Source organism: Plodia interpunctella, chromosome 25 (assembly GCF_027563975.2).
Source record: "Plodia interpunctella isolate USDA-ARS_2022_Savannah chromosome 25, ilPloInte3.2, whole genome shotgun sequence".
In the NCBI taxonomy this organism is placed as follows: domain Eukaryota; kingdom Metazoa; phylum Arthropoda; class Insecta; order Lepidoptera; family Pyralidae; genus Plodia; species Plodia interpunctella.
The window spans coordinates 1,993,110-2,012,826 of record NC_071318.1 but is presented as its reverse complement, the minus strand read 5'-3'; the positions used below and the strand labels follow the sequence as shown (position 1 = coordinate 2,012,826).

The window sequence follows — 19,717 nt, the reverse complement described above, 5'->3', positions numbered from 1 at the left end:
ACCCATACGACTATGTAGACATGGCCCTAGGCTATATTTCTAATCCTCGTAAATTATTATTTTTGCCACATAGATCAATTCTCGTTGAAGCTAAGGATGAAATATGTTCTAATATGGTATTTAAATACCTACATTACTAAATAAGTATATAACCCCGTAAAACAAATGCAAGCACAAAACTTGTGATCATAAGTCCATTCTAAGACAATTTTACCTAGTAAATTATGAATGCATAAAGTACCTACATGCATATAAATAAACCTACTTACCAGCTCGAGGAAAATACAAAACTTAATATGTTTTGGCATCCAACAATATAGGTAAATTTGTAATTAAAAGCTAAGTTTTTAATGTGATTAAACTATCATTTGAAATAGTTTCAAATCAGTCAACTAAACATGTGACGTCCGCCATCTTGTCGTGACGCAAAACAAAATGGCGTCGCGAACTGTGTTCAGGTTTCTCATCCTGCTAACTGCTTTGGTTTGGATTCTGACAGCCCAAGATACGAAAAAAAGGGAACTCTGGACCAATGGAAGTTGGTTGTAAGTATGCTTATTTACATTACTATTTTTAAAGATGTGTAAAGGTTTTCAGTAAGTATACCTCTCTCTCTCATGCGTTTTCTTGGTATCTTCCTTGATTAATTGAACGTCGGAGCCTAGGGTACTTTTCTACTTCATCCTTAGTACACACAAAATCATCTCTGGCGATATCAAACCGCACTTCTTGTTTCATGCGGGTTGCCTGATAGTAAGCAAATAGTAATAATTGTTTCTTCTTATCTATAGAATGGACGCTGATGCAAAATCAATCGTTTCATCATGTTCATTATGTGGACACGATGAAACTATAATATTCTGACAACTACACACCGTAATTCCACGTGTGTTGTGGTCCCGTACTCAAATAGGACTACTAAATAACGTCACGTGGATGTCGTACGAGGCGACTAAAGGACACACTAGCCTTAGCTAGTTTGAGTAAAAATTGGGAAAAAAAATTCAAAATTTTTTCCCAAAAAGGTTTGACGTCAGGCAAAGGTTGAGGCCAATAAATCTTCAAAAGTGTGAGGTTTAATTTTTACGTTGACCCCGAGCTTCGCGACACCACAGCTCTGAATTTAATTAGGAACATACGAGAATTAGAGATGTATATCAACTTAAATAACCTATCCTAATTTATCGTCAACTAGCTTTTGCCTGCGACTTCGCCTGTGTGTATTTCCTACGGGAACATCTATTTTTCCGGGATGAAATGTACCTTATATCCTTCTACATACTTAAAATACATGCAAACAATTTTTAACAAGATTTATTAAGTAGATAAAGCGTGAAGAGATAACAAATAATCGAACTTACGCATTTATAATTTGTTAGGATTACAACTAAAACTGTATTTCAATACCAAACTTTTCTGCATATTCTATAGGATTTTAATACCCCTCTTTATAGATTCACCCTTTATTGCAGGTCTAGACGGCTCAGGTGGCGACAGATAATACAGTTGCTTGTTTACGTCAACTCCATACTTTGTGATTCCAAGTCCTTTGTAATACGATGTTAAGTTGGCATTGCAAGTATTTTCTCTCGAGTTGATAGAAATAGCTACGAGGCATTATAAAAAATAATAAAAAATACAATTTATTTAACAAAATTTTTACTAACAAAAACGCCTAACGAAAAATAAAATAAATATTTTAAATTCCATACACTAGATACCTAAAGGATTGTGTTTAATAAATTAAATTTTATTAATAAATACTTTCGTGTAGTGTGACATAATCAGTTAAAATATGTTATTTTTTTCGCTAAGAAATAAAAGAAATTGTTAAAAATGTGACGGTGACGGTGGTGTGCTAAGACTAGCTTTTGCCCGCGGCTCCGCCAGCGTGATTTTCTTACGCAGAGCTCACCGGCAACAAGCAGTTGAAATAAAACAATACATTAGCACAAATCATGATGAATGTATATAGATTTGTCATGAAATGTTTGTGTGTTCGGTACGCCGTACAGCCAGAATTGGTAGGAGAGCATGTTCACTTTTGGAGACAGGAAGGAAAGACTCAGGTGATCCTGGAATAAGACATTTTCTTTCATCGTTAAATGTGGAAGATCCCATGAAACTGATTCCGATCACAACTCGGAATGTCACTTTCATGGGAATTCTGGCTAAAATTAACATAAATGATTTATTTCGCAACAAAACAGTTTCCAAAAAATATGGTACAAACAGAAATAAGATAACTTTATGTACCAACGAACATTTTTGATAATATAGTGGTAGATTTGCAGCGTGTGTGTTTCCACCCTAGAATAGAACAACTTAATGCTCCCGCGGATGTCGTACAAGGCCGCTAAGGGAGTATAGCTTTGGCATCATATATACAATAATAAAATCGGATACGGGCAACAAAGGTTCCCATGGAGGGTTGACCAGCCGGTTGTAAAATCACCGACGAATCTTATTTTAAGGTTTATTTTTCACACAGACCACGGGTTTCGTGGCGTTAGAGCCCTGAATGCACTATGCAGCATGCGAGAGAGAGACAGTCACCATCCTTCAGTAATACTCCTCATGGCTGAGGGTCGTTAAGTAGAGTAAAACACACATAGCAAATTTCTTGCCAATATAATGAAGTGGTTTGTCATTGCCTTCTCCATTTTACACACTAAATTATCGACTAGAGATACTATGTTTTTAATCACGATGTTTTCCTTCACTGGAAGCAAGTGGTGGTCGATAAAAACTACTATACATGAGTCAGAATGGTAGGTATTGTATACCTCACATGGCACAAGCAGGGATGCTTGAAACTGGGACCTTTTATGTAATATATGGGGCTTCTTAACTATTACATCACCATTACGGATTCAAGAAAGGGACAGGTGTAGTTAAATAAAAACCTATAAATACCTCTAAGATACCACCGCTGTTGATGTATCCCTTACTCTTCACTGTATCCACGAAGAGAAGCACTTTGAACCCAGTTATCAGATAGTCATCATTTCCAATTTTTGCCTGCAATCATAAAAGACACAAAAAATTTTTTTTCTTCAGATTATTGAATTGTTAAAAAATAATTAATCTTCCATAGAACGAGATTGCAATATGAATAAGAAGAGTTAAATGAAAGGAGTAACTGTGCCGACCACACACGAGTAGGAAGAAAGAAAGAAGAGCAGTTGCAGTAACAGGACATACGAGATAACAAAGTCTCTCTCTCTTTCTCTCATATGATCGTTTTCCCGGTTTCATCCGCAGCGTCGGAACACATTCCATTTTCCTACATTTTCTCGTCATTTTCGCACGGTCTTTAGCATCTCTAGTTATCAGATTGATCACATTGGCACGCTCGATCTTAGACGACATCAAGCCAGCACTTGTTTGGATTGCCCCTTCGGACTGGGCCAGGTGAAAACAGCATGTCTAAATCTTTAAATATATAATGTCGGAGAGGGATCATAATCAGGGATCGCTTTTTTCGCATATTTTTTTATCCTAATTTAATTTAGCAGAAAGAGTTAGGCATATATTTTTTCACATAATATATTCACATTCACATTAATATTTTGACATATTGTTTTTTGGCATACCTTTTCAATAAGCATAATTATAGTTTAGGCAATTTTACCATAATTTTGATTTGCATAAAGCTATAGCGTGGCTCTTACTCATAAGCTACCCATAAGCCGCCAATATGCTTAAGAATATTATGCTTCAAAATTGTTATGCTTATGGCAGGTATGAGTAAAAAAATTGTGCCTAAAACATTATGCCAAATTAATATCTGCGTAACTATTATTATGATAAGTAAAAGTTGCCATGTTAAATTATGAAAATTGTTTGCATAAAAATAGGTAACCGTGATATCAATATTGCCTTGCAGTTTGGATCAAAGCGATGCTGGTTCTGGGGGGCTCCAGAATTTGTTTGTCAGTTTGAGTCATATATAAGTACCCATATATATAAATATAACTTCACTGCCCCACCGATTTTTTGGGAACGTTTTTTTTTTCGAAACGTTGAGTACCTAAGTACGTTTAATAGCTCAAAAAATTAATCACCAAATACTTTAAAAAATTAAAAATTCTTCAAACTTAATTAAAAAGCACGTGTAACATGTATAATAAAACCATTTAAATACTTACATATTAAAAAATAATCACCCTGTCGTGTCCGCCCGTCTGTACGAACGCGATAAACTAAAAAAACTATCAGATGGATTTTTATACGACTTTTACCAATAGATAGTGTGATTCCTGAGGACGGCTTAGGTGTGTAATTTATTCGGTTATATCCGAGCAAAAGCCAGGACGGGCCGCTAATAGATAATATAATTAATTAGATTTAGAGTTAGTATTAAATTATTCCCTTTATAAATATGTCAAACTCACTTCTGGTGGATAAGTCAAGGTCAGATTGATGTCCTGCTCAGGGAATCTCCATGCTTTGGTTCCGTATAGTAGAAGTTCAGCGTCTATATGAAAACAAGAACAAATACAGAGCACAATATTGCTATTATATTTAAAGCTTGCGCTTTACTTATACTTTGCAACATCGATACTCCTATCACTACATAGTATAAAGTCACTTCTGCTATCTCTCTGGCCCGAGATCCAAGCGTGCATAACGCTTAGATCTTTAAAACTACGCAACGGATTTTGATGCGACTTTATAAATAGACAGAGTGATTAAAGAGGAAGGTTTATACGTATAATTTATTATAGTTATACCCGAGCGAAGTCGGGACGGCCCGCTTGTATGATATAAATTATATTAAAGCGGGACTAAATCAATCTGTGTGATTTTCATCATCGTTATCATCAACAGCCATTTAAATTTCCCCACTGCTGGAGCACTACCCTTCTTAGGAATGGATATGGAGTTTGAGCCATAACCCACCACGCGGTTCCATTGCGGTTTGGCAGGTTTGACCACTGCAAATACAACCGGGACCAACGGCTTTACGTGCCTTTCGAAGCATGACGGGGCTCAAGATAATTTTTGGTCACCCATCCTATGACCGCCCATTGTGAGCGTGTCTTAACTACGGCCGTCTAGGATAGATATACCTCTAAGATAGGTAGAGCGCACTAACTACTGCGCTATTGAGCTCCTTCTAATAAATTGTTTTATTTGCACCCTTATGGCGTAAGGAACATAAAATTAGCTAGAAAACCACCTATCATGAACCTAACTTCAATTTGCTTCAATTTCTGAACGCTGTTGACGTAACTACTTATCATGACTATGTAGATAGTAAGTGACGTCATCATTAACATAACAACCTTAAGCCGGCGACTTCGCGAGCGTACCTAAATTATAAATTTCATGTTAAATAATGAAGCTTTGCATCTGATCTGTAATAATCCTTCAACGACGATTGCTATAATATCTCTGTCCATTTTTTACATGGACGCTTTGCTGAACTCTTAATCAAAACAAATTTAACTAACGCGTATGCTTTTTTTTATCACAAATTTTACGTCTCTCGCTCCGAAGATTAACGATATCTCATTACCCGCAACTCGCAACAAATATTAAATGTATCTATTAAATATTTTTTTTACTAACTACTTATAAATATATTACTAACTATAAATTAATATATAAAAAAATCATGCGTCTCACTTCAAAAATGACGAAGTTTCATACAAACTGGCAACACTATATTTATCATAGAAAATGTGTATATTATTTACCGCTCATTTTTAGAATGTGAGGTTATAATTTTTGTTACTATGCAAAAATACATATAATATGTATACATACCGTCAATGTCAGCCATACACGAAAACTTTGTCACTGTTTTAGCAAAACTAGACCTCACTGTAGGAAAATCATCACTATCATAAGAAAAATCATAGGAATTTGATTCATCATCACTTTCTATAATAGGATTTATCAAACGGCTGTTTGCGCGGGAAATATAAAAAATAATATAAAATATTATTAGACATTTTCCGTTCATAGTCACATTTATATTTTTTTAAATCCACACTCGCGCCCAATAGAATATAATGCCAAAATTCTTCCTGTTAAATTAATTAATGTTGACTGAAATCTTTAATCTAATTAATACGTATATCATTAACTGATAGTAGGTTCGTAGATATGAGAATTAATGTACATTTTATCGCGATTTGTAAGTTTTTATATAAATATATTTTAACGTAGTTTGACAGATAAACTCATAAATCGCTATCGAATCTTCCTTTTAGAGTAGATAATCTTCTATGTAATTATGCGATCCTAGTATATAGTTTCAAGTCGCTGAAAACCATTATTAAGATTTTCTTGTATATATATATATTTTTTTAGCATATCAATCAATAGATTATAAGTGAATCTAAAACCACACATAAAGTGTGTGGTGTCCATATTTTTAATTACAATGCCTACAAAACCTCTTCGAAAAAAAAAAAAGAAATCCATTCCAAACGCAGGAATAAATGAATCAATAATGTTGGAACCGGTTTAACACAAAAAGGGCCCCGGGCCCTTTGGACAGAGACTATCATTAGGCCTACTTAAATACTATTATAAGCTATTATATTCACGCCTACTGTAAGGATAGCCTGTGGTATGGTTGATGGGATTTATCTAGAGATGTTTATTTAACTATTGTTGATTTAGATAGATGATTAGTAATCACATTAATGATCAAGCCTGACTTGGCTCTTTGATCGATCTAAGTCACTTATATACTTGTGATAAAATGACGTGGAGCACCAAAATATTAACAAATATACTTACAAATATGCTCGTTTAATGTTCATATATTTTTTTATTATTTCATTGCTGGGCAAAGACCATCCCTCTACTTCATACATCTCTATCCGTTGGATAACTCCTATAATTCTTATCCGCATTCTAGATTGCCATGTTAATATTATTAAAGCTACACGTACTAAACGTAACACGTAGTATTCCTTGACAAATAAATTAATTAATGTATACGTTTAGTAGGTACTTAAACATTTTTTAAACAAAGACATTTTTTATATGATGACAAGATAGTATACTATCTTTCAGAATAAACACATACTTTTTGCTTAAGATATTTTAGAAATATTACTGACACATTTATAAACCTAATTCTATTAAACTAATCACCATAAACTCGTTTTTCATATTGAATGAAGATTACTCTATATATTTCTTAGACACAATGAATCAAAGCATTACTTTAAGGATAGGCCGATTAATTATATAACACTTTTTTTATTAATTGAGTATAAAAAAATAAATGATTAATGCATACATTGAAACTTATAATATCCCATTGATTCATCTGCACAGATATGCAAAAAATAGTTAGACAAACTCTAGGTATTGTCATTATTTAGCTAAGTACAGGCCGTACTCTTTATTACAATTATTAGGTATTCATCTTGATTTCGTCAAATGTTAAACTTGGCTTTAAAAAAACTAAAACAAAAATTTAAGAAACCCCCTGAAGATTTCAAATTTTCATATAAATGATATATCTCAAAAATAGATCAAAATCGTTCAGTCGTTTGTCTGTTACAGACACGAACGACCGACATACATACAGACACGTTAAACTTAAAACTACCCTCCTTGTGTAGTCGGGGGTGAACAAAGTACTTATTAATGGAGTTATTTCCATCTCTCTCTGTCCTCGGCCATCGTTTTGACCTCCCAGTACGACACCAATCTTGCTCTCTCCTATAATTGGTCGATATAAGCTCTTCTTGGCTTTCCTTTTCCCTCTTGTCGTTTATATTTTTAAAAGGAATAAGGTTGTATCAACATACATGTTGCGGCTCCGTTGTGCTCTTTTGTTTTCTTACATTTCACACTGACGTGCGTTGTGTCGAAACTCCATATAATTTCTGCCTTGTCCGTCGAGCGATATCAAAACAACGAAGCACGACTGAGCTAAAATAAATTAATCCAATAAGCAAAACTTGTGTAAGAAAATTTGCCTTTATAATTTGCTAGGACATTGTATAACGTACTAAGTTTTTTAACTCACTTTAGCATTTATATTTTTTACCATTTAAGTACTTATTTCCAGTTTAAAATACCATTTCTTGCATTTAGTTAGGATATTAGGATTTCTTGTCTCTGTGTGTCCATATTTTAAAATTTAAAAAGACAATTTGAAAGAAAAAATTAATAGAGTAGTATACAAATTTTAATACCTAGAGTATTAAAATTTGTATACGGTTTGAAAGTATATTCATAAAGTAGTATAAAATACCATTGTATATACCCACTTAACGGATTTTTTTTCTTTTTGTTGATTTATGGCAAATGTTGATGAAGAAGTTCGTGACAAGAAAAAATCCATTTGTGTGATCCGATTCGAGAACCAACAGATTCAGTTCTCTCTCAATTCGAGTACTAGGAAAACATAACTCGCCAAGAGCTGTTTGATTTGCTAGTAAATTAGTAGGGGCTCTTCAATAGTAAACAATCCGCTATTGAGCGGCCATTACCATGATTAATTGTAAACATTTGGCTCTTATTACAACGTGTTAGAGTTTGTTTTTCTGTGTTGATGGGGAATCAATTTTATTTACTTATACGGTTGTAAAGTTTCCAATTTTATTACAAAACTAGCTACGCCCGCGGTTTCGCCCGCGTAATTTTCCTGGGATGAAAGGTACCCTATATCCTTCAAACTATATGTATGCAGAATTTCAAAATTCGTTATGTAGATAGAGTGTGAAGAGTGACAAATTAACAAACAAATAAATTTTACTTTCGCATTTATAATATTAGTCAGGATAAATAATAAACTTACTTATATAACCGACGACCATAAACATTTTAAACTAATATGATCATGAAATTTCATCGTAAATCTTTTCTACTACTTTTCAACTTTCAACTTTTCTACTTTTAAACGAATCCGGGATGAATCACTAGTAAATAAGGTATGTTCGAAACAACGAGTAGACCATAAGGTTAACAGTTCAAGGGTATCAATATTTTATCAATCAGTTCTGGGTATAGACAGATAAACAGCTCAATTTGTTAATTTTATTCCATTAACCCGTAGAAAGCCAATGTATGTACAAAAATGGTCATGAGAAAAAATATAGCAAAATAAGTCTATTCTATAATTTTTATTATTGTTTATATGAGATGAGAGATAAATTTGTATTTGGTCTGATAACTATGGATACCAAAGACCGTGAAATGGAAAAGTAAAAGTAGAAAAATTTAGAAAGTACTTATTTAATAGAAAACCAATCAGAAAACAAAATAAACCAGAAAACTTACAAAACTAAGAAAGTATTTCTGTGACTTCAACACAAAGAAAGAAAGAAAGAAAATCATTATCCGGCAAAAATTTAAGTAAGTACTTACATTTTTAGGTATTTAAACATAAAACAATTTATAATATAAGTACAAAAAAAAAACAAATAAAAAACAATCACGTAAAAATAACTCATCAATTACCAACTTATGGGAACAGAAAATGAAACAATTATAGGTATAACTCAAAACACAAATATATTTCAATGAATAACAGCATATCCGATTACCAAAATCGTATCATCACTTTCTGCCATGATTGTAGTAGAAATTACTGGTTTGTATTGCGTAAACTTCCACCCAAAAGTTGAAACCCCTTAAGATATTAGGGCTATCTAATTCAATAGTGACGTATTTTTCACCAATCCCCCCACTCTTCACGTACGCCTCGCCCCATTTATCTTGCCTCAAATCCAATATTTTAATAGCATTAATTATTTCATTTCTTGAACAGTTCACTGTGAAAACGTCAGATCTGATCCATATGGCGGGATTTTCTTGATGCACTTTGCTATAAATCAATTTAGAATTTAAATCTGGATAACCGAGGAGTAAATCGTGTGTATTGATACTAGCGAATAATGTTGCCAATAACAAAAATGATATTAAAGCCATTTTTACGGCTGCCACTGGTAACTTTGAATAGGACAATGATAATATTGCAAAGTATTGTCGTGAAGTAATTGTTAGCATATATACGTGAAATGTGACTTCTATGAATGGAATCATCAAATATATCAAATACTAGCCTATGCACGCAACTTCGTACGCGTCGATTTTATTGTTATTTAATATATTACATATTGGTTATAATTCTGATTTGATTTAATCTAAATCCGGTATGCTATGAAAACCTCATCCAATTTAATTAAACAATTGTGTCAAGATTTTTGTTATAAAATATAGTATATTTGAGTCAGGTTTCTCGGTAGTACAAGCCTCGAACTTACTTTGGGGCTAACTCCTCATTTTTAACTAAGGATGAAAGACATTTTTAATTGAGCAAACTCAATCTGTGTGATTTGTACTACGTAATGTATGTGTACGTAATGTATTTGTTTTATTTAGTTTTCCTGCGACAAAGGTTAAGGTAAAAAAAATTAAAAAATCATTGTGACTTCTTTTATTGGCATTACATTTTTTTTTCTTAAATAGGTATCTCTTATGCACAGACACATGTGGCAGTAAGGTTTTATTATATGTATAGATAATGGTCGTAGTACAATAGCAAATATCGATAAAGTACTAATAGTTACTAACATGTGTGTATACTGTGACGCTATTTCCTCGTAAAATTAGATGGACAATAATTCTTAAAATAGATGTATTGTTATTGTACTTAGAACCAGTATGATCTCAGAAGTCTCTATATATGTTTACGCCGTGCTATATATATAAAAGTTCTAAAATGGCTTAGCATTTGTGTTTCTTCCTTACATCAATCATGTATTCTCTGAGTTATTTTGCAATAGCCTGTTTTATTTCTGTGATATCAGCAAACGACATTCGCTTAGGGTTGGCCAGACCAACTGACAGAAAGATTTACAGTGAATTAAAAGAATCTGGACCAGCATTATGGACTAGAACTGATGATGTTGTTATCAATACAAGTGGTAATGAAGTTATAAGTGCTATACATGTTACAGATCTTAGAGATGATCGTGATGGAGTCGCAAGAATTGAAAGTGGAGGTATTGGTCAGAGAACTGTTGTGATTGGCCTCGAAAGCCCAACAATTTTGAGAGGATACAAATTCCAAATAGAAGTGTACGCTGAGGATCCTAACGCAAGATATTATAATAATTACAACACTAAAGGTGGACGTTCCTACGACTATTCTGATCAACAATATTCAAGAAAAAATTAGGTAAATAAATCAATAATGATTTTTATGTAGATATAAAAATAGTCGTGGAAACTATAATGCAACATGTGCTTCTTAATATGAAATGATTATAGAAGAAGGGTCTTTCGTGCCTTTTAAAATACAGGGTTAACTAGAATCGATATGAACTTCAAGATCATTTTGTTTATTGACGAAACCGTTCTCTATATAAACTGTATTATCATCGCTATCTCTCAGTCGTACATTTTGTCGCGGAACTTGATTATCGAAGATGTATAAATTCAGTGTTATTGCATTATTCTGTTTGGCTTCAGTGTCAGCGAATGATCTTCAATTAGGGCTGGCAACACCTCATTCAAGGAAACTTTTCAACGAAATTAGGGAAGCTAATCCAGCGTTATGGAAAAGAACTGATCACGTCACTGTTAATACAAATGGGAATGAAGTTATTAGTGCCGTATACATCACAGATCTTAGAGAGGATAAGAATGGAGAAGCGTTTATAGAAAGTGGTGGTGTTGGTACGAATACTGTCACAATTGGTCTGAAAAGTCCAACGATTCTGAGGGGATACAAGTTTGCGATCGAGGTATTCTCTAGTGATCCTTCTGCGAAATTTTACCAGAGCAACAGCCAACACACCAGGAACGAACAATACTATGAGGATGACGACGATGCCCAGTACGCTAGGAAAATTTGAGTGAATAAATTTTGTTCTATTTTTTTCTGTTGTATTTTGATTTTTTTAATTACGTATTGCTTGTTAGTTACATAATCACTGATTTATTGCAAAAATTTAACCCCAACAGAGTTAATACCTGTATTACGTATATAAAAAGCAATGAAGAAATGGTTTGAGTGTAATTTATTTTTATGGAAAATATGAAGTAGGTAGGTATATCAGCTTTTTATACGCAATAAGTAATATTACTTGGACTCTAAATGGTATTGATAAGGGTTAATTTGGCAGTGACTTGGTCAAAGATGTGCTATTGAGAGTACAAAAAAAAACAATCGTATTGATAACCTTCACATCAATAGAAGTCGTTGAATGTCGCACTTTGTTTTGAACAGTGGCCAAAGTTTAAATAATTACGAAAATAAATTTTCTTGTCAAATTTATTCAATAGCAGCGACGCCGGACCATATAAGTTTGCTAAGAAACAATTCAGAAATTAAACCTGAAATATAAAAAAGACCTTAATATAAAAAAGACATTGAAACATCTAGCTTTATGGATGATTTGATCTTTGACTACAATAAATCTGCAATGAATTTATAATATAGTTACTAGATATTATTTCCTTGGAATATATAATATCTTTGGCTAAGTTACATGGAAAAAGTGATTCACACAAACAGCCCTAAGTTGATACTTTGTAAAGTAAGCACTAAAGTACTTCTATCTAAAATTCCTGCATCTATTACAATCGTAAATATTTTAATAGAAGCAGTAATTATAGATTATTATCCTAAAATAATATAGGCTATCAGGAATTCTAGAATTCCCAAGAGAGCGAAACTACGGGACGCAACTAGAATACATAAACAAGACATAAGTCTACTATAGTCATACTTTTAACTGAAAAACTGCAAATGCAAATTTAAGTATGACCATGAATAAAAAAACATTCATACAACATAGAACTAGTGAGGATAAATGAAAATTAAGCCAAATTAACGTGTGAAAAAGCCAAAATTAATTTTACACGGTTATATTTTCTTATGAATGGCTTAATACCAGTTGTGACCAAAATACATTTCCAGTTTTTCAATAGGCAGTTACCGATTTTTGTTAAAGTCCATACTATTTCAAAAGACTGGATGATAAAACTAATAAAAAGTGTAATTCGAACTTGGTCATTCCACAGTTTAATGTTACAAAAATCATAATACACATAAAATAAATGTGCTTGTAGAATGAGATACCATGCTTTTCTCTAGAGACGACATGACTCGGAGTTTATCAGACTTGAAAAGATTTATTCAGAGCCGAGAATTCAATGAGTTTATGACACTCTGGTGTTGCAAACATCAATAGACTGCGGTCACCACTTTCCATCACCTGAGTACCTTATGCATGTTTACCTCACTTATATATATCATAATGTCATTTATCAATTTGATTAAATAACTTTAACACTTTCTTCTTATTATACCACCAGCGATCAAAATAATGGAAATCTGGAAAACACGTAAACAAACATGTTTGCGTGACGTAACACACACGTCTCATGACTTGTCTCGTTCGTGATCGATAGATGACTTTGTCATTGTCAACACGGCTTTATGTAGAAGAGAACCATCAACTGTATCTCAAAATAATTATATTACAAAGAAATGCCTCTAAAATGGACCTATCAGACCAGGAGTAAAAGATTTTCATACAGACGAAACTAATGCAAAAGACAATATTAAGTTGATGTTTTCTTCCTCATATTTGTACTCTTGTGTAAGAGTTTGGTTATGCCTATTTATTTATAATTTTTATTTATTTTCATAATTATATATAGTATATATTAGCTATATCACGATATTGGTTGTAACTATAAATCCACGGGCTTATAGTTACAAGAAACCTCATATAAAATCTTAATTTAAAAACCTAGTACATTACTGAATTTCATTGATAGTCACAATAGGTAGTGCAAATTTACAATAAGACATAAAAATATTAATCAGTGTCTCATTGCTGCATAACCCCATCACTCCATATATAAAACAATATCGAGCAATTAACAAAGCAGTGTAAAACGAACGAACCACAATGCGCGCTCTGACCTTCATATCCTTACTCTGCTTCATCGCGGCTGTGTCCTGTCAAAGCCATGACCTGGTCATAGGCAAGCCTGGATTTGGTGACGTCATCATCTACAGGATCAACGAGTACAAATATGGCTTCCCATTCATCGTCAGGAGTTCCACCATCGAATACCCAGAGCCAGGGCATTATAATTTAGCCTACATCAGCTCGATATATGTAAAAGACAACGAATACGACGGTTCTGGAGGATACCCCACTATTTCTGCGGGAGGTGTTGGTCAAAGATTCGCGAAGATCAAACTGAAGAGCCAACGCGGAAATGGATTTAATTTCACCATCACGATCTACGGGCGATATTGAGTGGACTCCTAACTGGTTATGACGACCTAGTACTTTGCCGTGCTAATCGATCAGTATTGTTGTGCCAAAATTATTATCGTTTTTTTGTATCTGTAAATATTTTTTTAGGGAAACTGGCTAACGTCAGTTTTGTCATAGATTTAGAAACTATGCGCGCGACGATTTATTTAATGTATTTTTGAGTATTTTGTAATTTATTTCAATGTGTACGTGTTAATAAATAAAAATCCGTGGGACCACTAAATTTTTAAGTAATGTTTGCTTTATTGGTTGCAATTTGACCAACAATACCTAATATTAATTCATCATCATATCATGGCTTGACTTGTATTGATTTTGAATATCAACGTACAAAAAATATCTCATAGCTAGTTGACTAATCTAATACTTCCAGAAATATTTACTAACATTATTAGCCATGTTTACTAATCTGTATACCAACTATCTTCATCCCTTGGCATAAGAATTTTGTTTTTACCTACATATCAATATACAATGTAGCATTAAAGACCACCATTCACACATAGACATACCTACTTTTTTCAAAAATCAACCCCCAAATGACTTTAATGGGGGGTGAAAGTTTGTATGAAAATCGTGTCGTTGAAATTCACACGGGCAAAGCCGCGGACAAAAGCTAGTGCTAAATAATACAATGTGCAATATATAAATTCCACATGATTGTACCTACTTATTAATAATCAGTGTAACAAAGCAAAAAACCTTCATGGTTATTTTTCAAGAAAATACCTACTTATTAGTTGCCACTGTTGAGAGAAAAATAGAGCGTTAATATCACATATATAAAAACATTACATTTAAGGTTAATATCATAGATAAAAGAACGACATGCAAAATCGATTATCAGTTCTTTTCTTTTTAATTTAATAGAACTATTGATATGGAATGCAAAAAAACTATTCTCTGCACAGAAATCAATCGAATCTATTATAAGATCGACTTCTGTTATTCTCTACATCATGGACTTGTACGTGGAAAAGATACGGTGCTGTGTTTCTTTCGCAGTTTTGGTGCGTGTGGTTTCGCCCTAGAATAGGACAAATATGGCTTCCCATTCATCGTCAGGAGTTCCACCATCGAATACCCAGAGCCAGGGCATTATAATTTACTCTATATCATCTCGTGGATACGAGCCGATTAAGGGACAGCCTAGGCAGCTGATAGGCAACAATAGCACTCCCAAGGAAGGTTGACGTCAGGCATGCAGTCGGTCGTAAATCACGGACCGGACCTTCAAAATGTTAAGGTATTTTTTTACACTGACCTCGCGCTTAGCGGTTTCACAACTCCGAACGCAACCGGGAACTCGAGAGAGACATGAGAGGTTGAAAAACATTTTTTTTTTGTGTGCAGTTGGCAAAATAAACACTCAGATTGTAATGAATTTGTAATTGAGTAACATGATTCATAATATTACAAAAACAAATGATGTCACTGCTTAGTGTCACTGTCATCAAAGTAGTGACAGCATAATAAAAGAATATTTACATAAGCCTTAACTTGTCCTGCGTTCTACATAGATAACGTTTGTCTCCATTTTATTTACATTTACCTAAATGATAAACTTGTATAAAAACTGTCATCCATTGTATATGGTATCCAACATATTGATTTAGAATTGCATAAACATCTAAACGAGTAAATTATAACTATATTACAATGAAGAAACATTTGTATTTTTGTTTGTAATTAATAAACTTAAAATTTGCTTTATTGATTTTAAACAAATTTGTCACAGATATAGTCTATCTAGACAGACTAGACCATCTGGAATCAAGAGTAACACCTCTCTATCAGCTACTTTTTATAGAAAAAAATAGCGACTATCAATAAATACTAAGTGCTACGATATGTTGCAAAATCCAGACTATTTTCATATGGAAAAATCTGACAATGGGACCTAGCTAGACCGATTTTTTAATTCCCATAAACATTAATTTTCAAATTTCAATAAAATCGTTATTGTTTTCGAAAATGCGAGTACAAATACTTCTAAACATAACACTACACCGTGTGGTGACGCCTTAGAATAGGATCACTCCATATCTTTACGTGGCGAGGCGACCAAGGGAATTAATGCCGCCTTTTTCAGCTGATGGGTAGCTATAGCCTTCCCAGAGAGGGTTGACTCATAGGCAACTCTCGTAGAAATCGTACTATTAAAAACCATTGGACCAAGTTAAGGCTTTCTTAAAAACGTATTAAATCGATATGGCCAAAAAAGTTTTACCACAGTTGTTAACCTGTCACCTTATCTAACAGTTAATTACCGACTATTAGAAGAGATACGAAGAAATCTGGGCGTTTTGTTATAAATTATAGTGGAATAATGTATGGGGCCGAATTTGTATTGTAAATTAGAGAGGAACGATAAATTTTATAAATACCAATTTACAGGTAAAAAAAATATAGAAATTAGAGTTTTCAGTTACATATTTAAGCTTTAGCTTTAAAAAACTATACCCACAATTGTGGAATTCATAGGTCGAATTCACAGGTGGAATTCATGGAAAAGATGAAATTTTATTTTTAAAAATTAACGCGACGTTATTCAATTGTCTGTAGTTTTCATAATGTGATTTCAAATGTGCCAGTAACTATTCTGCTAATTTTCTTTATTATATTACTTTATGCCTTAGAAATCGTATTGTGTATTTCCGGAACTACCTATATATTCTTAGATTTTAGCATTATATGATTTTCGAAATAATATAAAAATTAATTAACATTGCTCAATTGTTACAGCAACATGGGTCTCCTAGAATTCGAGAAATGGTCCAACCAATCGGACCTCTTCTCCGAAACCTCCCGACTCTGCGCTCGGATCCGTGGCCTGACTCCAGGACAACGCAGGGTCTGTCGACGTCATAAGGACCATATGCCTTCAGTCAGCATGGGGGTTAAGAAAGGGATAGAAGAATGCCAGCATCAGTTTAGAGGAAGACGGTGGAATTGTACCGTGAAGGGGGATGAGACTGTTTTTGGACCTCTCACTTTAATTGGTAAGTTTTTGGGGCAATTTACGTCCTACGGATACTAGGTTCCCATATGCAAAACAGAGTGGTAAAAAAGGTATTAAATATAATAAGGTACTGTATAGTAATTACATGAATAAATAACACATGAAAGAAACATAGAAAATAAGAAATGCTGTGCCCTTGAAATACATCAGACATATTGTCTGACAACATGAGATACCAATCAAGAAAATATACGACAGACAGTGGCCCCCAAACTGATCGAAAATCCGAGACTCATTTGGTGAAATCTTAGGAACACTGTGACAAATGCTCCTCTGAAATTCGTAATAAGCGATCTGAAACACGCAAGATTTTTAAACCTTATTCTGACGAATAAGGTTTAAAAAAAATTGCGTGTGACATGACACCTGGTGTTGCAGGCATTCATAGGCTGCAGTAGGTACCCACTTTCCATCAAGAGGGCCAAATACCTGTTTATAATATTATTAAATATTGAATATTTTTTTATCCAAATATTACCTACCTCTCCTTCTTTATATCCTATTTAGTCTAAATGGGAAGCATATCAATTAATATTAAGAGGCTACTAACAGAGAAAGCTCAAGAAACCCCGACATATTTCCTATTTCGTTCATACAAGAAAGAGATGTGTGTATTAGAAATACAAGAGAAGAAACGAGACAGAGCGCTGCCATCTTGCCCGGCCCAATCTCCCACTTTGTATGAGATTCGCCGGTACAAGTAATAATAATCTGTGCTTTTGGGAAACACTGGACTAGGAACGCATAAAAGGATCGTAAAGCTGTATGACTGATAGGAAAGAGGCAATTATTTTGTTCCAAAGCCTTTCAGATTGTAGTAAGAGGCTTATCAGATTGTTTTATCATTTACTTCGAGAATACGACGTAGGATAAACTTATGAAATACTTTTGAAACCGCAAACATGTGAGGGTATTTTGGATTGTTATTACTCTATATCTCTCTTTCTGCATTGCATCTGCGTTGCATTCGGGGCTGTGACGACTTGTACGTAAAAAAATTAAGCCAAATTTAGCCAAAACTTCAAAATATTAATGTTTAAAGTTAATTATACCCAATAAAACGTTTCAATAGATCGTTGCGTTCAATTATCCTATTAAAATTTTTCGTTTGGTATTTTCTGTAAATACAGATATCCTATTTACAGTATTTTTTTGACAAAAATAACAATACATTTTATTTTAATCGCCAGCGGAGCAGTAGAGTTGAAAGCTGGTATCCAGCTGTCACTTGTGGAACTAGTATGTAACAGTTCCACAGTAAATCTCTAAGGCTGCCACGCGCGCTGATTTATCGTAGCTTCGCAATGGAAAACAATTGTTGAAGCCATTTTATCTCGCATGTTATTTTGTGTTAAATTATTTTGTGAGTCACGGAAATAACATTTCAAAATAAAATACTTATAATGAACTGTTTGACTCGTTGATTACTAGGCGTATATACCTTTGATATACCTAGAAATAATTTGGAATATGGAAATCGTATCGTAATCGTGGAAGTTGATGTCATACTTTTACACATGCCTAGAATAGGATCACTCCTTATCCTCGTGGATGTCGTGCAAGGAGACTAAGGGATACATAGTCTAGGCAGCTAACAGCCGACAATAGCATTCCTAAGGAAGGTTGACGATAGGCAAGCGGTCAGTTGTAAAATCACTGCCGAATCTTATTATAAAGTTATTTTTTACGCGCTGACGTCGCCCTTCCAGACGTCATACTCGTAGGTCCGATTGCAACCAGGAGCATATGGAGATAAGAGAAAGAGAGACTAGCTCTTGTCCGCGGCTCTAACCACGTGAATTCCTAGGGGAACAGTTATTTTTTCCGGGATCGCTCCGAGTCCTATTCTAGAGCGGAAGTACACGCCATAAAAAAAGTTATTTAGTTATTTGAGATTTCATTGCAGCGTCAAGAGAGACAGCATTTACCCACGCGATGACGTCAGCTGCAGTATCCCTCTCCGTATCCAGAGCATGCCGAGATGGCAGGCTGTCAAGCTGTGGCTGCAGCCGAGCCAGGAGACCTAGGACGCTACGGGAAGAGTGGCTCTGGGCTGGTTGTGGAGACAACCTGGAGTATGGCTACAAGTATGTTCTTCCTGTTTATGTTTTCCTAGTCAGTGTGTCGCTTCCTTGACTAGGCGTTATGATGTGATCAATCAAACAAATTGTTTTCTTTCTTTCTTTCAAACAATGTGGTGCCAAAATGGCAGGCTGACAAGCTAGCTGCAGCAGAAACTAGAAGGTCAAAACTATGAAAATGGCCAAGAGCTGGCTTTGGAAACAATCGGGAGTATGGCTATCAAAACCGTTAGGTATATGCTAATAGGTCCGATTTACTATTTGTACTCAAAGTACACAAAGTACATATATAAAAAAGACTACTTAATATGTATAAATATTATGTT

The 19,717-nt window shown here is 34.0% G+C and overlaps 3 protein-coding genes across 11 annotated transcripts in view; 2 read left to right on the top strand and 1 right to left on the bottom strand.

The window, feature by feature from the left end:
* Positions 1–19,717, top strand: part of LOC128680743 (protein Wnt-5b-like) — a 35,722-nt gene that overhangs the window by 1,392 nt on the left and 14,613 nt on the right. For 5 of the 9 annotated variants that reach the window (XM_053764119.2, XM_053764120.2, XM_053764118.2 and 2 more), the window contains exons 2-4: positions 378–545; positions 17,034–17,290; positions 19,217–19,397. In XM_053764119.2, coding sequence (XP_053620094.1) covers positions 436–545; positions 17,034–17,290; positions 19,217–19,397 — 548 coding nt within the window. In that variant the 5' untranslated portion in view covers positions 378–435. Of the gene's footprint in view, positions 1–320; positions 546–17,033; positions 17,291–19,216; positions 19,398–19,717 lie in introns of all 9 variants that reach the window. The other 4 variants (XM_053764111.2, XM_053764112.2, XM_053764116.2 and 1 more) reach the window with 2 other exon arrangements.
* On the bottom strand, positions 1,297–6,049 carry LOC128680744 (uncharacterized). The gene is made up of 4 exons (XM_053764121.2): positions 5,776–6,049; positions 4,398–4,480; positions 2,917–3,021; positions 1,297–2,075 (listed from the first exon to the last, which is right to left on the bottom strand). The coding sequence occupies exons 1-4, from the start codon at positions 5,972–5,974 to the stop codon at positions 1,947–1,949; spliced, it is 516 nt and encodes a 171-aa protein (XP_053620096.1). The 5' UTR covers positions 5,975–6,049; the 3' UTR covers positions 1,297–1,946.
* On the top strand, positions 13,874–14,518 carry LOC128680747 (uncharacterized protein). The gene has a single exon (XM_053764124.2). The coding sequence runs from the start codon at positions 13,911–13,913 to the stop codon at positions 14,265–14,267; it is 357 nt and encodes a 118-aa protein (XP_053620099.1). The 5' UTR covers positions 13,874–13,910; the 3' UTR covers positions 14,268–14,518.